Below are 19,245 nucleotides of genomic sequence, written 5' to 3' on the forward strand. Positions count from 1 at the left end.
CTCTGCGCTGATCACTGCTTGATCTCACCCATATTTGGAATATATATATAGGGACCATCACTTGAAGAAGAAGAGGCGGTTACTTACCTGTAACTGAAGGTTCTTCAAAATGTGTTGTCCCTATTTGTATTCCAATACCTGCCCTCCGTCCCATCTGCTGCATGCCACGCTGCTCAGCAGTAAAAGGGTGACCGAGAGGGCATCACCCCACACAGCCTCATGTAACCTCACCTGGACCACGTGGCTACATATGTGTGGGTCGATGAATACTGCTATTGGTGTCCTGTGCCCCCACAGTGGAATACAGATAGGGACCACATATCTTGAAGAACCTCCACTTACAGGTAAGTAACCTGCTCTTCAAGTCTAAGAACTAGATTTTGATATCTTTAGTTGTGATTAATAAGTTGTTCTTGATATATAAGCATTGTATTTTTGTAATTTAAACCACAGCTCTGGAAAGTGAAGAAAGCACTGAAAATGACAGTTATATGGAGAGGCATGAGGTCGACAATCCAGGTATAGTACCTTAGCTCTTTCATAATGACTAGCGTTATTGAGCTCTCTGCTCCCTCAGAGGTTAGTGAACAGCTTACTTTAAAATAAAATTCAACTAAACAAAATATGAAGATGTATAATGTCTGGAAGTATACAAATGATGCTGTGTTCACCCATTTGTATAATGTGATTCAATTAAAAAAGTTACAGAAGTAGCTACAGAAAACCACATATCAGTCTTCCATTATTACTGCTGGAGGATAGAAATGTTATTTGCCACTGAACTGAAAAGATTAAGACATCTTCTGCAAAACAGAGAGTTCTTTGAGTGCCAGTCCCTGTGTGTATTCCACTTTGGGGTGTGAATGCACTTCACATGCCTGAGACCAGAGAATTCTTGCAGTGTCAATTGGTCTGTGTCTGCACCCTTGCTCTTCTCACACACCACAGGTATATGGGGTGCTGTGGACTAATCGCCTATCCAGTTCCTGTTTACCACTGCATGGCTTAGTTTGCAGTGTCCAGTATCTGGAGCCCTTCTTTCTGTCTTCTTTGTCTTCAAATCTGTAAATATTTCAAAGTTTTATAGTTATTTTTACTGTAGTGTACTTAGTGTTAGTAATTTTAAAGTATACTTAGTAACAGGTATAATCCCCACCTCAGTGAACCGTTTAGCTTCCCCAGTATAGGATTTAGATTATCCCTAGGATACCAGGTTTCAAAAATTGTCATGTCCCTGATCCTTCTCAGTCAGTGATGCTTCCACTAGGTGCAGTATCTGTCAGTCCTTTCCCGCCTGGACCCTGCAGTCACAAGAACTCTGCCTTAAGAAGCAACTCAGGAAGAAAGCAATGAGGACCCAGTTGGACTCTGCCCCCGCATATCTGCCAGAGTTATAGAAGAGTGCACCTCCTAGCACAAGATCTGACACAGAAGGGGGAAGCAGTAAAGTCAGGGACCCTTCACTGGGCTTCTACCATGAGAGTAAGCACTGTTTTCATAAGCACAAGAGTAGGGTCCCACTGACAATGCAACCTCAATGTGTTATGTGAACAAGCCAGGAGGAGCACGCTCCCTAGCTTTGTCAGAAAGCAATAAAGTTTTGGCAATTGTGCATCATGGAAAACCTCATTTACACAACTGCTAACTTGCCCAGGTGCTTAGAATCACTTGGCCAGTCACCTCAGCAGGAACTTCTCTCAGAATCATGAGTGATCTCTGAAGAGTGATGTGCTGAGGTCCATTTTCAAGGAAGAGGCATTCTGACAGTGGAGTTATTTTCAGTGAAAGACAGCAAGAAATGCAGTCAGTTTTGCTCTCAAGTGGGTCTCCATTTAAGGCTCATTAACTGAAGCTTTCCATTTGAATTGGGGATCAGTCCTTATGTATGCCTTCCCCTCGATACCACTCATCCCTCAGGTGATTCTGAGACTGAAGTTGGATCATACTAACTTAACACTCATTGTAGCGGCTTGGCCATAACAGTGTTGCTTCTCCGACCTTCACAGTATGTCTATTCTACCTCCCAGATTTCTTCCTCTCGTTCCTGCCTTCTGACACAACACCATGATCAGATATGGCATGCAGCTGTGAGCAGTATGCACCTAATTGAGTGGATGCTACATGGTTAGATGACCTGGAAGAGCAATGCTCACAAGCAGTGCAACAAGTTCCACTTACTAGCAGAAAACCTTCTACTAGGTTTTTCAGTTTGGTTGTTGGCAAGGGGAGTTCAGCCAACATTAGCATGTATTCAAGACATTTTGGGTTACCTGTGACTTCTTAAGTCCTCAGGTCTATCACTGAAGTCACTGAGGGCTCACTTAATGGTTTCAGCATTTCACCCTCCAGTCTAAGGGGAGACATTATTTTCTAACTCCATGGTGGTTAGATTTCTAAAAGGTGCTGTCTTCCTGTTTCTGTCTGTTAAAGAATTGATTCCTTTATGGGACCTCAGTACCATACTGATTGCCCTCATGGATTTTCCATTTGAGTCCCTAGCCAGTTGCGCTCTCTCTCCTTTCCCAAAAGACAGCTTTTCTTCTTGCCGTAATTTCATCCAGGAGAACTTCTGAGTAGCAGGTCTTAATGGCAGGTCCTTCATATACTCAGTTTTTCAAAGGCAAGGTGACCTTGAAGTCATTCCCTCAAGTTTTTGTCTACAGTGATGTCACAATTTATCTTAACCAAACAATATACTTACCTGTATTTTTCCCTAAGCCATACTCAAATGCTGATGAGCAGCTTCTTCATTCCTTGGATGTGAGATGATCAAAGTTATTCTATCTGGAAAGGACTAAACTCTTCTGGGCATTGCTTTAACTTTTTTATCTTACGTAGATTGGATGAAGGATCAGGATGTTTCCACACAGACAATCTCCAGGTGGATTACTTCTGCATTACTACAGCATATGGGGTAGCACAGACCACAACTCAACAGAGACTAGTGTCTCATTCTGTGAGGGCTCAAATGGCTTTTGTCGTGTTTCTCAGTGACGTTTCTATATTGCACGTTTCTAGGGATGCTACCTGGTCTTCCATACATGCTTTTCGCAAGCATTATGCTATTACAATGACATCTAGATCAGCTGGAAACTTTGTCCAGGAAGTTTTTCACTCATTATTTAAATAAACTCCCAAGTTCCACCTCTATTGGTAACTGCTTGTGAGTCATCTATGGGGAACATCTGTCTGCAACCACTCGAAGAAGAAAAAACGTTATTTACCTGTACTGTAACTGTGCTTCGAGATGTGGGTGCAGACCTATATTCCACACGCTGCCTCCTGTTCCCTCTGCATTGGTGTATCCAGTCTTAGATTCTTGTGTCAGAGAACTGAGGTGGTTGTGACAGCGCTGCCTTTACTAGCCATAAGAGGGGGCATAAGGGCCAGAGGAAGCAAGAGTGGCCCCAACAGGTAATGCTAAGTGAAGTTCTCTGGCTTTGATGCATTGAGCTCAGGCACACCTGAGTAAAATACATATCTGCACCCACATCTCAAAGAATATCATCTACTGTACAGGGTAAGTAACCATTTTGTCTCATCACTTAAATTTTTAGAATAGTTAGTTTTCATTCACAGATTAAAATGAGACTGATATTTCTAGTATCCAAAAACTTTCAAATTTTCCATTAATATAAATATTTGAGTATGATGAAATCAATAAAAGGATGGGAGGAAAGGAAGAAACCTGGAAAACTCACCAGATGTGGGATTGTATTTTAAAAACCGATGTTTTTCACAATTCTTTCACTTAGGAAGCAAGTCTTGCTTGCTATGGAGCTAGAAGTGGATACGTCCTGCTGGATAATACCATTGGCTGCGGGGAAAATACATTTTGCTTTCACAAACAATGTTGGTTGTGTTGAATTTGACCAGCAGAGAATGTTTTACAATGTGGTCTTGCTCTTCTTTATGAAGTATAAAGACTTGAAAAGTGTGTTTTGTCAAACCTTTTTTTTTCTCGTTAATGTTCTACATTAACTGTATAAGGAACTTTAACTCTGTCTGGGCTTCCTTTGCATTTCTGGGGGACATTATTCATGAGTCTCTATTAACTGAAGGTAGGTGGGAGTGGAGATGTTTAACTTTTAATTGATAATTCTTTTGTCCCAAATAATTATTGGGCATTAAAATAAGACCAGGGTGTGATGCTGCTTTAAGGACCTTTGCCTATTATTTAGGTCTTTAAGTGTAGTTTTTCTTTGATTTAATCAGTTTCTGTATAGGCTATTGTACAGTCAATGGCTGAAGGGCTCAATTTTCTGTCTGCATCATGTTGAAGAGAGTGAGGGTTGTAGCTCTGAGTGCTGTATGCTCTTGAAGCATTTGTAGATTTGTATTAAGTTTTATATTGTATAATGAAAATTAGTAGCAAGTTTTTCATCTTTACAAGCTTAGCTTTAATCAGTGAAACTTGAGCCAACTACAGTATACCCATGGGCTCGACAGATTTCTTGAACCTTTGTAGCTTTCTTCTGTCAAGAATGGTATTGAAAAATGAGTTGTCTTGTGATGGCTCATGTAGTATTTAGCAAAGAAATTCCAGATCAAACTCCTCGTCTTAGGATAGTGCTTATATTGCACTTTTTTCCCCTCAACTTCAAAAATCCTGTTGCTAGTTGTCATCGTCCTTATTTTAGATTGCAGCTAGACCTAATATCATTGGAGTTTCCTTTGAATTTTATGCTGATCCTGACTTTTTTTCCTAACAAAGTACTGTATTTTTCCTCTTCTTCTGTTTTATTTGTCTAAACCAATTATGATTACTTCTCTCTGTTAAATCTAATACAGTTTGGTGCATACAATGAATCTGAAAAGAGAACTGAGGAATATGATACCCAGGTAAGACACAATCCTGTAATATTGTTGACATGTTGGTGATTTAATCAAATGTGTAGTGGGACTTGTTCTCCAGCAAGGAGATTGCACCTTTCAGTCTTCTGCTGGATAGCAAAAAGATAGTGTAGAGAATTAGATCAAATATTAGTTTGAGTCTTCCTAACGAAAGCAGACAAAAACAAATACAATTATTGTGTTCAGTGTCCATGGAATTCATGTATTCTTTTTTAGGCTAGCAGGGACCATAACAGCCTAGTCTGACCTCTTGCACAATGCAGACCATAGACTTCCACCCAGTTCCTGCATTTATCCCAATAACTTGTGGCTGAACTAGAGTGTATTTCTTGATTTAAAAAAAAACAACTGATCACTGTTAACCTTTAAATGTCCCTTCCTTCTACAAAAACCTGTGTTTTGGTATGCAGTTTTAAAATAGCAGTGGTGTAGGTGGTCTTGAGAGTTTACTATAATTTTGAGGTAAATCTTGAATTTTAAGTTGCTTCAGCATGCACTTTATTGTGGCAAATCTGAAGAAATTATTTAAGTGGTATGCTCTAAGGCTAGGGATTTTTCCAGTCTGATGGATGCCAGTTGTCTTTTTGTTTTGGGGAAACATATCCTCTGGACAGATGAAGTCTGCCATGGTTTACCTCCCCAGGGCTGGTAGCTCATGCATCAGACCTTTTTGTTAATGCAGTCCATAAGCCCTCAGCTGCTGACTTGGGAACTGCGCATGGTCCCCACTGGCCTTTGACAGTCCCCAAAGATTCCTGTTCAGGGCTTCAAAAGCTGACTTCGGCACTCTCCCTCTGAACTTTTTTGAAAAGACTCTAGTATGGTAGCAAAAACAAATCCTTAGTAACTCGTGGTATTTTGGGAGTGGTCTGGTGCTGAAAACTACAAAGGTGCCTTGGACTTGAATTACTTCCTTTGGTTCCCAGTCTCTGCCAAAGAGTTCATTGACTATGAAGTCAAAAAATACTTCAGTCTCTAGTGCTGAGGCATTCTGTGTACTAATGTTGAGACCTACAAATCTCATTTCAGTGCCAAAGTCTTAGTGCTGCCTTTACCTACCATACTGTCAGGAGGTTTGGACCTGCTAGTGCCAGTTACCCACACTTGTCTCCAATGCAGACTACTCCATCTTTCCTCTCTCCTGAAATGAAAGGTGAAGAGGAAACACAGTGAAACAGTATTAGCCTTTATTACCTGGAAGTGTGATACCACCTCTGACCAAAGCCATATTATATGTTTTTGTGGTGGTAGCATGGCCTTTTTCTTTGAATAGGAGGACTGGGAGTCAGGAGACCTGGGTTCCAAGTCATTATAGAATTGCAAATAAATTTGTCTGAATATGTGAATATCTCATCTTCAACTTTATTTAAGATTTGCATGTAAAATGTTTAGCTGTCCTTAATTCTTACACTAAAGCTAGCCAACTTTTTTTGAACTAATCAAAGTTGTTATTAATTTGAACAGAGAATACACTGTTTTTTATGCAGACCCACATGTTAGATCATGACTGATTGTAAATTATATCTGGGCCTTCATCAGTTATGAAGACCGAGTCTATCTGTTTTGAATGACATCATACTGTAAGATCCCTTGGAAGCATCAGAACCTACATCTCCTTCCAGTGATTGTCCATATGCACATTCCACTTCTGATATTCATCTACTGCAAGCACTTGAGACTTTTGGCCAGCATTATCTGTACGGCATGCCTGCACCCTGATGCTTCTCCAGCAAGGGCATGTAAGGGCAGTGTGTGTCAACTGCGATCAGTTGCTCTCAGCTGCCTCCTGACATCGATGAGACAGAGCGTTTGTGGTCGGTAATACAGACCCTGCTGTTCCCCACGCAGTCCAGCTTGTAATTGTTAGTTGTTTCTAGTTAGTCATCCATGCTAACTAAGAAGCTTTCTGCCTGTTGACCAAAAAAACACTAAAATGGCTGTAAGAACTGCCCTTCATGTGAAGGAACTATGCCCATTGATGAGTACTAGAAATGCCTCTGTTGTCTTGGAGAGTCATACATCCCAAGGAAGTGTTCCACTTGCAGATCTTTTATTTCAAGGACATGTGAGGTCAGAGAAGAAAGACTTAAGGTATTCCTTCTGAATGAATCTGAGACCCGCCTTGGATCAGGCTGTCTAGACCTCTCTCTGTGAGATCCAGCGCCAAAGAGCACAAACACTGGTTCGTTTTCATATGCATATAGGCATTCCATGGGAGAGAAGGAGCATTCTGATAACTCCCAGAGTAGGGATCTCCAAGAGCAGATCACCCACCAGCGGTTGCTTGAGAAGACCCCCTTCCTCCGCATCAAACTGTCAAGACATCTCAATTCATTGAGGTTTCCACAGAAGGTCAGTCAGTTTAAGACACTGACTCAAAGACTAGCCGTCATGAGAGATCTAGCACCAATTACATCACTGACTGCTTTGGACTTAACAGCAGCACTGCAAACTATGAGCACCACAACCTACCACTTTTACATTGGCACTCTCTGGACAGACAGTTTCTGTCACCAGGTGGTCCAGGCACTCCACAACTGCAACTAGTACTGACAGGGTTCATGGCACTGAGAGGTCTAGAGCTTCTATGGGAGCTAGAGTCTCCACCTCACTGCTGTTAGCAGGATTGTAGCCATCTATCTATATCTGCACCGCCACCGATAACACCAAGACCCTCTGCACACCATCTCTGGATCTACTTCTGTAGGGTCAAAGGAGATGGATCAGCAACACACCACCTCTTCTCCAGCCTCCACTCCACTGTTGTGTGTCCTGCAGGAGTACATGGGGCTCCTCCAGATAGAGACATTGGGACTCAAACTGACCCCAACCCTCCTGGTTTCTGACACCATGGCTATGTAGAACTTACCAGATCAACGTATGGTCGTGCTGGGGCTCCTGGGCCATCCTGAGAAGCTTGCAACTAGGCGGACAGACTTTTATGTCCCCCATCCACAGATACAGTCCCCCTAGCTGCACCTTCTCTTTTACCACTGCAGCCCTCCCTAGTTCCAGAGTATAACAGGGAGAAGATACTCCTCCACAAATAGGGTTCCAGCTGGTGATGGGCTTCCTTCCCAAACAAGTTGTCTCCTCATTGGGTTCCCAACCTGATATTTTGAAGGTGTTCCAAGGCCTTTTAAAGAGAATAGGGGAGGCACTTTAAATGTCAGGACTCAGCATGTGTTAGTTGATATCCTGCAGTCTACATCTTCTGGGAGAGTGGCTTTATCCACAGAGTATATAATGGACTCATCCAGGTGCTGTGGTGTACCCCTGCAGCAGTACTCACGCCTCTCAAAAGGGGGACAGAAAATAACAAGTTCCACCCAAGGGTGCTGAATATTTTTTATACCCATCCTGTTCTATCATCTCTGGTAGTGACATTGGCTAATGAGAAAGCAAGATAAAACAGGGCAACAGCAAAGGAGGGAGAGCCAAAAAGATTAGGTTCATTTGGCAGAAAATCTAATCAGCAAGCATGCAATTCTGGCTTGTTAATTATCAAGCCCTAATGTTGAGGTAAGATTTTTTTGTATCTTTGAGAAATTCACTGTTTTTCACAAATAACAGTCTGTCTGATTTCTAGAAAGAGCTTGCTTCTCTGATCACAGCAGAGCAGTTAGTGGTAAAAACCAATCTCCAGGCAGCTCTGGATACAGCTGATATCACTTCCCACTCTATGTGAAGATTTCAAAGGGATCTCACAAAACTGGCTGACCGGGCAATAAAATGGCAGATGAAATTCAGTGTTGATTAAATGGAAAGTTATGCACATTGGAAAACATAATCCCAACTGTACATACAAAATGATGGGGTCTAAATTAGCTGTTACCACTCAATAAAGAGATCTTGCTGTCATCATGTATCATTTTATGAAACTGCTCACTGTACAGTGGCATTAAAAAAAATTTTAATTTTAAGAACCCTTAGGAAGGGGATAGATTATAAGACATGAAATATCATAATGACACTATATAAATCCATGGTATGCTGTCAGCCAAGATGGTCGGGGATGCCACCCCATGCACTGGGTGTCCCTAAATCTGATAGCCAGAAACTGAGAATGGACAACAAGGGATGTATGACTCAATAATTGCTTTATTCTGTTAATTTCCTCTGAAGCATCTGGCGCCGTTCTTATTGCTGCAGCCACAGTTATGTATAGGTCATTGTGGCTGCAAGGATCTGGATTTCCCAGAGAAGTTGAATCCACTGTGGAGGATCTTCTATTCAAAGGTGCTGAACTCCTTAGTGCCACAGCGGATGAGGCCTCAAGGGTGGAATTGCTGGGGGTATACACTCTGGCCCCTAAAAGAAAGCATTACTGAAAGCAGAGATGCACCATAGAAGTCTGAGCTCATTATTCCATGTCTTCCACCAAAGATCTAGCAAGTCTCCAAGGAAAAAACCAACACTTTCACAGGAGAAGGTAGCACTCTGTTGACCCAACCATCTTACAGACGTACACGTACGCGCTGGTCACAAAAGCACCAGTTTTGACAACCTGGTCAGAGGTGTATACATTCCCCTAATTCTGAAGTCTACCCCTCTTTTGGGGAACTGTCTTTCTTCTTTGAGTGATTGCTCATGTGTATTCCACAATAGGTGTGCATGCTTGCGACATGCGCTGGTGCCGGAAGTTTTTCCCATAGCAGTACCCGTAGGGGAGCGCCCTAGCGACCCCTGGAATGATGCCTCCATGGCATGGTATAAGGGGTGCTGCGCACTCCTCCCCCCGCCCTCAGTTCCTTCTTGCCACCAGTGAAGGTGCTTCGGAACGGCTCTGCTCTAGCTCGTCCCCAGAACTGCTTGTTCGTTCAGTGTATGGTACCTGTAGTTAGTTAATTGTTTAGTTAGTTTAGGTTAGCTAGAGCGCATGCCCCGGGTTTTAAGTCGTGCGACACTTGTAGGCAATCTGTGCTAGTGAGTGATCTGCATGCAGTCTGTTTACGCTGTTTGGGGGAAACCATCTCAGCGATCACTGCAAGATTTGCAAGTCGTTTAAGCCTCGGACCAAGAGAGAAAGGGACATTAGGCTCCGGGCTATTCTGATGAAGTCAGTGCTGACCACGGCTCTGGCATGCCGCTCCAAGTCAGCACTGGGCACCATGGTGTCAGTGCACAGCAACCCTTCGGTGCCATCAACTACTCAGCACCACTCCCTGTCCATGGGGCATGCCAAGAAGGCTAGGAAGAAAACTTCTTCGCCGCGATACTGAAGTAAACCCGGGACAGAGGCTAGACCCATGTTGGGCACTGCTCTCCTGGTCCAGGAACAGCAGCAGGTCATATGTCAGCTCGGCCTCCCTTCATAGTCATCCATTGATGATCCAAGCCGAACAGCCAGCTCTGCTGGTGCCACAGTAGGTGCAGTAGTGCCGTGCCTCTTGGCTGGCCCAGTGGTACCAGTGGACACCGTGGCCTCAGATGCAGCCCCCAGCGGGGGCTTACTTGGTGGCTGGAGCCTCAGAAGAGCCATCGGCCTCCCTCTCCAGACCCCCAAGGAAGGAGACGGTGGAATGTACATCCTCGGCACTGTGCCTGGAGACTAACCAGGTGGTGGACCCTCTGGTGCCAGTGGAAACACTAAGCACTGCACTGGCCTCCTCACCCTCCCTGGATGAGGCGATTAAGGCCACTCCTCCTTCCAGCCCACAGGAGGACTTTAGGGCCTATCAAGAACTCTTTAAAAGGGTAGCAACAAGCCTCCATCTCCAAGCAGAGGAGATCGAGGAGCCCTCAGACTCCCTGTTTAATGTTCTGTCCTCCTCGGCACCGGGCAAGGTGTCCTTGCCTTTCCATGAGGGGATGGTGAATGCAAGTATTTTGTACCTGCCCTGGGGCATAAATACCTATTCACCCACCCTGCTCCTAACTATCTGGTGGTCGACTCGATCAGCCACAGGGAACGGCAGGACCAACCAGTCCCTACCTCAAAAAATAAAGATTCAAGAAGGCTGGACTCATTTGGAAGAAAAAGTTATTCGTCTTCAAGCTTCCAGTTATGGGTGGTGAATCACCAGGCTCTCCTGGACCGGTATGAGTTCAATCTGTGGGGCTGCCGGCCCAAGTTCAGGGACTCCCTCCAGGAGTGCAACAGGAAGGAATTCAAAGCGCTGGTGGAGGAGGGTACAGTGGCTGCCAGGGCAACCCTGCAGGTAGCCTCGGATGCAGCGAACACGTCCACGCGGTCCATGGCCTCAGGGGTCCATGAGAAGGGTGTCGTGGCTCCTGCTTTCTGGGCTGTCCAGCTAGATGCGGCCCTCCCGTGTGATGGCAAAGCTCTGTTTGTGGAACAAATAGATACAAAGCTGCATGGCCTGAAAGACTCCTGCATGACCCTGTAGACTCTGGGTTTCTGTGCTCCAGCTCCGGCTAAATCTAAGTTCAAGCTGCAGCAGACTCCCGCTCAGGCCACGAATTCAGAATACGAGACTACTTATAAGAAGTCGTGGGACTATAAGAGGCTCCCACAGAGAGAGCCTCAGCCTACCTGCAGCCTGGGTCCTCCAGGGGCAAGCAGAGAAGAGGCGATTTTGATGGGATGCCTGGCTGCGCCCTGCCAGTTCTCATAAGTGTTCACAGCTGACCTCGGACTGATGGGTCCTCAACACCGTCTCCCAGGGCTACACCCTCCAGTTTACTTCCTCCTTTCCCAACCACCCCCCAAACTCCAGTTACTATATAGGTAAGTAACTTCCCAATTCAGAGTGTTCTGTGCCTCAGCAATGCACTTCAGACAAAGTGGACTCCTGAGTGTAGTGAATTGCACAAATTCCTTTAGATCTTGCACACAGGTGGTGAGACTGGGGTTTTCTAAAACTTTATATTATATTGGAAACTAATATTTTCTTCAGTTGTCTGATATGACTTGCCTGGCAGAACTCAGTTAATGCTTGTGTTTGCTTACTGGCAGGTGTTTCAGCTTGATGTCATTCCTCTGTTCTTTTGACACCCAAGGGAAGTGAGATTTTCTTCCTGCTTATAAGTTTGATAATTTATAGTTAAGCTTATGACTTGACTTTCAGTACACCTAAGGTTGCTCAAACTCTTGAAACAGTATTTCTTAGGCTCTCTTTCAGATGCCATATATCTGCCTTCTATGAGATTACCTCATTCTCTAATTTACTTTGGCCAAGGTTTGTCCCAGAGATTTTTTTCTAGTTGCCATATTGTTTCTGTATCAAGTCTTCCATTGAAGATAGTTGTCCAGATCACTTCTTTCCAGTATGTAGCATAGAGTTGAGATCCGCTATCTTGCTTCTAGCTCAGATATCCACACTTCTTGCATCCTGGGCAAGTTCTAGAGATTTTTGATTTATTCCCTAACATCTGTGCAGGAGATGAATTGATGCACTTGTTGGTGTTATAGCTCTTTCTCTAAGAGAAGGCGTTTCTTTGGTGTCAATGACACTTTTGGTTTAAAAAAAAACCTACGAAAAGTCACCTAGGTGACTTTAACTGGTGGTCCTTAATGTCCTCTTCATGTTTATTCTTCACAGGTACTCTGATGAGGGTATTTGGTGAACTAACCCTTTTTCAAGGCTCGTCTTTGGCATTTGAGGCTCCTGTTACAGATACTGCAACCACACACAGTGGCTTTGGGAACCATATTGTATTAAGTTTATGAATGTTTTATTTTATCTTTGTATGCGGCTCCATGTAGGGAGGGTTACCACAGCTCCTCCAAGAACTAAAAACAATAGGGAGTGATTAGTACAGTCCCTGAGGATTGTCATCAGCTCCAGAGAAGTATGAAACTACATGGTGGTTTACATATACTGGTTCAGACTGGATTTTTCCAGATACTAGGAAAAGGGCTTTTAGTATATTAAGGCTGAATTTGGGGATGCTGTCTTCCTTTTGATTCAATAAACAGGATTTTAGGTTGTAGGGGGACCCCAATACTTCCTGGAAGTTTGGAAGACTAACTAAGACCCCAAGAGATTGATTAGTGAGTCCTGGTATACGGAGTGAGCATATCAGGACTTTTAAAAATGTGTTCTCTGTGTACTTTTTATGTCCTTAAAATAAATGTACTCTGCTGAGAAGGAGTTGTGTGGTCACTGGTAAAAACAGTGTCATGACCTTTGGAGAGAGAACAATGCACAGGGGCTGGCCTTTAGGTAGACTGGCTTGCTGGGGATTTCACAGTATATGATGGGGCTGCTGAGATTTAGGAGGAGAGATGCAGGTCTCAGCTCAAGAGGTGACAACTGTGAACCTAAAAACTTAAGTGGGACAACAGAGTGGAAAATATAGGTGCAGTTGTTGCTAGTGCTGCTGTTCCTGAGCCTCCCATGTTTCTGTGTCAGCGTAGATTATAGGATGCTGATTCAGCAGACCTTGATGTAAATCATAAGGAAAGACCATAGGCTCAATTCAGTGGTACAGTCTCGGCCAGGTTTATTGTCAACAGAGCAGGATATCAGTGCCCCGGCTCGCTGGTTACAGGTACATTAACATGTATATGCCAGTGACAAGGTATCAACTCAATGAATATGTTTTCCCTAGGCCAATACAAATATACCTCTCCTATTACTTCTCTTTTTTACGTTGATCAAAACAAGTTATATATTGCATTCTAGATGTTATTAGTTACCATTCTTATGCCTTGTACCTGTTAGTTCAAACAAAACATACTCATCCCTTATTCTGTCATTCCCTCCTTTTCCTATGTCGGGTCTGTGTGTTTCTATATCATCTTCTCAGGAATGTGCTTACTCGATTAGCTGATACCTAGTTCTGTTATTCTACCAAGGTCTGCTTTGGTTCAGTCTCCTTTGATTCATACTTTTACCCAGGCCTAGGGCTCCAGCAAGGCCTACAGTAGTTACTCTGATATTGTACCAGCTCCTTTCCAGGATTCTTTTCTGATTACTGAATAAAACACATTTTCTGCCTTCTCAACATTTAGACTACATTTCAGTAGTCTTGTTAGATGGGGCATCATAATGGTTGTATGGATTCATGAGATAGATTAACTGTGACTGGATCTCTAGAACCAGTTCTACAAATTGTCTTTTGTAATGCTAGAGAGTCTCAGAATATCACAGTCATTCAGTATGTTACCTTTCTCAACTGCATGTAGAAGAGAATGGCTACAGAGTGTAACAGATGTTTATTGTAGTCTTGGTCAGTCCTAATTCAGACTGGAAATAAGACACGCATTTTTGACAGTGAGGGAAATTAACCACTGGAACAATTTACCAATGGTGGTAGCAGATTCTCTGTTACTGGCAGTTTTAAAATTGAGATTGGATGGTTCTCTAAAACATATGGTCTAGTTCAAATGGGTATTTATTCAGGGAAGCCCTATGGCTTGTGTTATCCTGGAGGTCCGACTAGAGGATCACAATGGTCCCTTCTGGTGTTGTGTATGAATCTAATCTGTGAATCAGTTTGAGTCACATACCCTTCCTGAACAAGTCTTTGAGACTCGCTTGCTGTCAGAATTTTAGATAAGCTAAGACCTTGATTCTGAAGTTTTTTAGCATCCACCTTATTTCTAGAGAGAAAACACTCACTAGTACATGCAGGAAAACTTACTAAATCTGTTCAACACTGCTATGTCATTCATATAGTAATACAGACAGATGTTTGCACTCCTGTGCAAATTTTGTTTCTTAATAGGTATGGGAAATAGACTCTATCTTTTCCTCCAAACTCTTTTCCCAGTATGTAACCAGGGTTGTTTTATACTTGGAACCAATGTTCATTTGACAATCCTTGCCTGGGTCTCTGTGTCTACATTGCATCTGGGAGCAAGCCACCCAGGCCATGTCTACAGACTTATCCTGGTGGGGCTCATGCTAGTGCCTCTAAAAATAGCTGTGTTAAACCTTGCTGTGTTAAGATCAGCGTGGTCTCTCAACCCACCCCACTGCCCCAGGCTTGAGATTCTAAGTTGCAACCGAGCCCCAAGAACAAAGCACTATCTATAGTAGGGGTTTCAAAGTCCTGACCCACGGGCCATCTGCGGTCCGAGAACCTCCCTACTGTGGGCCGCGGAGGAGAGACGCATGTAGCCATGGTGCTGCCTCTGTCTGCTGCAGGCGCCACCCCCTGCAGCTCCCATTGACTGCGGGAGAGGGACAGAGATACCATCACTAGTCACCGGGCAGAGTCAGCCAGAAAGGCAGCGTCACTTTTTTCCGCAATGAATATAAACAAGTCAAAATACCGAACACAACTCACCTTGCTGCAATCCTGCTCACCTAGCTGCGATCCTGAAGGTTTTAATTGGTCAGTCACTGAGGCCAAACATCAGCAAACTGACAGAACTGAAGCATTGCCAGGTGTCTGGCAAACACTAAAAACTCTGTGGCAGGCAAAGAATTGTATAAAGCTGTATGACAGTTTTATTCTTTCTAAGAAATTTTAAATAAAAAATACAATATAAATGTTTTCTTTTCTGAACACCATCTTCAGTGACATTGGTCCACTGGGAGGATTTGAGGACTGGCACTGGCCCTAAGGTAAATTGAGTTTGAGACCGCTAATCTGTACAGCTGTTTTCAGCGCACTAGCACAAGCGTTGTCAGCACAAATCTTTCAACCCAGGCTAAGAGACTCACTCCCAGATTCAGAGTAGACATACCATTGATTTCCGGATGGAAGTCACCGCCTTAATCTGAAGGTAGTCTTCTCCCAAAACAGATGGGCAGGTGGTTTTGCTTTCTTAAGATGGTGCTTTATATTTGATTACTGGAACTGTATGAATGTATTCTGAAGCATCTTGTGCATGTGTGGTCTGACATCTCAACTTAATGGTAATTCAAAGGACCATATTCTTTCATTTGTCTTGCTTGTCATGCAAACTGCATTGTCCTCTTCTTGAGAAACATGTAAACTGGCTGTTTGCCTCCTTTTTTAGTGACGTATTTTACGAAGTCACCAGCAATTCTTTTCGATCTGAAACTGTTTTAGAGAACTTTTGTTCCTTTCTAATTTGAAAAAATTGAGACTTCATTCAAACATTTTAGTCTAAGATTAGGAATCCAATTGAGATGGTATTTCTTTACAGAAAGTAAAAGTATTTATCTGTATTTCTGCTTCTTTGGACATAGTAGCTTCCTTTTCACCAGCTACTTTTCTCTTCAAATTTGGTAGGTAAAAATATGTAATTACCAATTTTAACCTTCCAGCAGGGAGATAAATAAGTGCCCAATCAAATTATAGTCTTAAAACTAAAAGCTTGACTGAAGTCTTCATATATGGCAAAAAATATATTGTTGTGAAACTTTGCTTCCTGCTAATTAAGGGGCTTTAGTTCTAGAGAGTACTAAGGCATTGGCAATTGATCTATACGTGAAATACACCCACTGGTATATAGCAAAGGGCCAAAAACCTTTAGAGTTAGGAGAATTCCTATCTGTCTTGTAATAGGAGCACAATGTAAAAGTAGGAAGTAACAGTTTCACCAGATTCCAAGTCCGCTTTTCAAGAAGTAAGTAACCTTCTGAAGATATACATCTCAGTGGGTTACCCCTTACTCTCATCCTCACAGACTTTGAGGACAGTAAAATTTCTGATTTTTTACTGTTCTGTTAATTGGAATGTGTTTGGGGGCTTTTCACTTGCTGGCATGACAAGGACTGACCATGGTACATTGAGATGGCATCTTAGGCATGCTGTAAATGGCTGGCCTGGGACTCGCTCTTCTGTCTTCCTCACCCTGTGTTTCCCTCCTCCTGCTGCCTTCCACCCACCCCCATGTGCCTAATGGTCTGAAACTAAGAACTAAAGGAGTTCACACCTTGGCTTGCATTGGGAACACACTCAAGTGAGGGAATCAACTGAGATGTAGATCTTTAGAATTCAGGAGATACAGGTATGTAACTTACTTTGTGTGCAAATAAAGAACCTACAGATATTGTGGATTCAACTAATTCCCATGAAAAATCTCTCTAAAACATAAACTGAAAAACTCTATACTATCTAACTAAAAAAAGCTGTCCTCTTGTTATCAACAGGCTATGAAATATTTGTCCTATTTACTGTATCCACTGTGTATTGGAGGTGCAGCTTATTCACTTCTGAATGTGAAATATAAAAGGTAGGGTGCTACAAATTCTTATAAAATATGTAATTAAAGGTTTATTACCCTTTTTAAAATTGTAATTACCATTTTTTTTGTATTGATGTGAGATAATGGAGTTGCAGAAGTCTTTTGTCCTAGGGATATTTGATCAGTCAGGTAGGTAGTGATTGGAAATTGCTGGCTGACAACCTGTTTGAAGTCTTAATTTTATTCTTAGGGATATTCACATTACAGCCATCTTCTCTGTTATGGGGTCTGTGATACTGGGTGCAAGTGTAGTACCTCATTCTCAGTACAGAAGAAGTTAACTTCCACTTCATTCCTTACTGATAGGAAGAGCCATAAGAAGAGCTGCTGGAGAGACCAGGAGAGTGTGTCAATGGGAAGTCAGGGGTGCACACTTATATGCTGAGGTCTGGATAAACCCCAGTTCAGAGAGACTTTTTGCTATGTTTGCTTTCATTAACTCATTCTGATTTTTTCCCGCTGCTTGTTACTGCAGTTTTGTTTCTGCTGAGTTTGCCCACTAGCTCACAAGCACCGATAGTCACCTCAGTGGACAGGTCAAGGATTGAATAGACATGGAGACTGAACTACCTTTATCTCCAGAGGCTGACCATTCCCTGAATCATGTTGGATTAAATGTTGAAGATTGAAGTTTTACCTTGGTTGTCTAGGGAGGCTTGTCATAATGATCTGAGCAGTTCCTTTTCTGTAGATAAAGAACTTCTGTCTCTACTGCTTTCACTATGGTATTTTTCACAAGCATTAAATCCATGTTTTTAAAAAGGAAAATATTGAGGTGGGTATGTAAGAATGCAGAAACGGAGAATGCAAGTTAGTGCGCTCATATTGCTTTCCAATTAAATCATCCAGGAGCCATTTAAAAATACTCCAAAAGATCTTCGTCATGCTCAGACTTGTTCTGAGTGCTCCAGCCTATGCTGCCAGCCTCAATCCACTACAGTTTTTAGAAATATTAGTAACTGGTTAATTGGAAAAACTTGTGAATTAGCCGCTTATATTTGACTGGATGTTAAAAATAAGACTTATTTTAGAAAAAGCAACTTCATTTCCTGATTTGAATATTAAGCGCTGTCTACATGAGAAATTTGCACTGCAGTAACAACATAGGTAGAATTTGCTCCGTTAAGATTACAACATAGAGACATGACATATTGCACCGTCAAGTGAGTCTTACTCTAATACAATAGAGTAATTTTATCACATTAAGTTGCACCAGTGTAAACCCCATGTAGTAACTATGCAGATTAGAGACATCTGCACTGATGCATCTACAATGTAGAATGCGCCTAAGAGGAAAGATAGTTTTGTGATTTTAAGGCACTGGACTGGGACTCGGAAGACCTGAGCTCAGTTTTCTGTTGTAATCTGTTTATATCACCTTGAGCATGTCACTTAATCTCTGTCTCAACTCCCCACCTGTAAATTTGGGAATAATATGTCCTTTGTCTCTTCTATTTAGATTGTAAGTTTCTTAGTGTTTGGGACTTTCTGTTAATATGTGTTTGTACAACACCTAGCACAGGGAAGCTCCTTTCTCAGTTGGGAAAATAAAGAAAAAATATACAGGCTTCTAAGAACAATTTTTGGATCTCCTTAATTACCAGAAGATTATTTAAATCATTATTAAATGTTGAAAAATGACAATGTTTGCCATTTCCTAGAACAATAAATTACAAAAGACATAACTCATCAAAACTACATCAGCAAGGAAGTGCCACAGAACAATTAACCATAGTTTAATAATGGTGTAACTTAATTTGTAGGCTATTGCAAATTCTGTTAATCATTTTGTGGCTGCAGAACAATTGAATAAATCTCACTAAGGCCAAAACTTCACTGTAAATATATTTCTGCTAACAAAGTGGAACATAGCGTCATTGTACAGATTACATTGTGTGATAGAGCAACTTTTGTTCCCTTACATTAAGTTCAGAATTCACATTGGCCTTTTTACTGCTCCATTACACTACAAACTCAAGTCTTGATTTGCTTTCCAACACCTGTAACATTACTTACTTCTAGCTTTATGTACTCACTCCACTGGACATCCTGTTTTTGTTAGCTTACATTTTCCCCAGTTGAATCTCATTTTATTCACTTCTCATGTTTCCAGTATCTCTACTGTAAGAGCCTGTATTCCTTCTGTCTTCATTAATATTTGCAATTTTGTATAATCTGCAAACTTATAACAATCCCTATAGTGTCTCCTGGTTCTTCCCCATGAATACACCTTCACCCATTGTTTATGGTCCTTCACTGAGTTTTCATTGTACAATAGCATTCCTTTCAAAGCCAATTTGAATCAATGAGTTTTTCAA

General features: G+C 42.2%; 1 protein-coding gene across 3 annotated transcripts in view; it reads left to right on the forward strand.

Annotated features, from left to right (window-relative positions):
• The window catches only part of CLPTM1L (CLPTM1 like), a 70,708-nt gene that overhangs the window by 40,193 nt on the left and 11,270 nt on the right, over window positions 1-19,245 (forward strand). For all 3 annotated transcript variants that reach the window (XM_050938224.1, XM_050938223.1, XM_050938225.1), the window contains exons 10-12: window positions 454-519; window positions 4,792-4,842; window positions 16,833-16,915. In XM_050938224.1, the coding sequence (XP_050794181.1) occupies window positions 454-519; window positions 4,792-4,842; window positions 16,833-16,915 (200 nt within the window). The remainder of the gene's footprint in view (window positions 1-453; window positions 520-4,791; window positions 4,843-16,832; window positions 16,916-19,245) is intronic.

Source organism: Gopherus flavomarginatus, chromosome 2 (genome assembly GCF_025201925.1).
Source record: "Gopherus flavomarginatus isolate rGopFla2 chromosome 2, rGopFla2.mat.asm, whole genome shotgun sequence".
In the NCBI taxonomy this organism is placed as follows: Eukaryota; Metazoa; Chordata; order Testudines; family Testudinidae; genus Gopherus; species Gopherus flavomarginatus.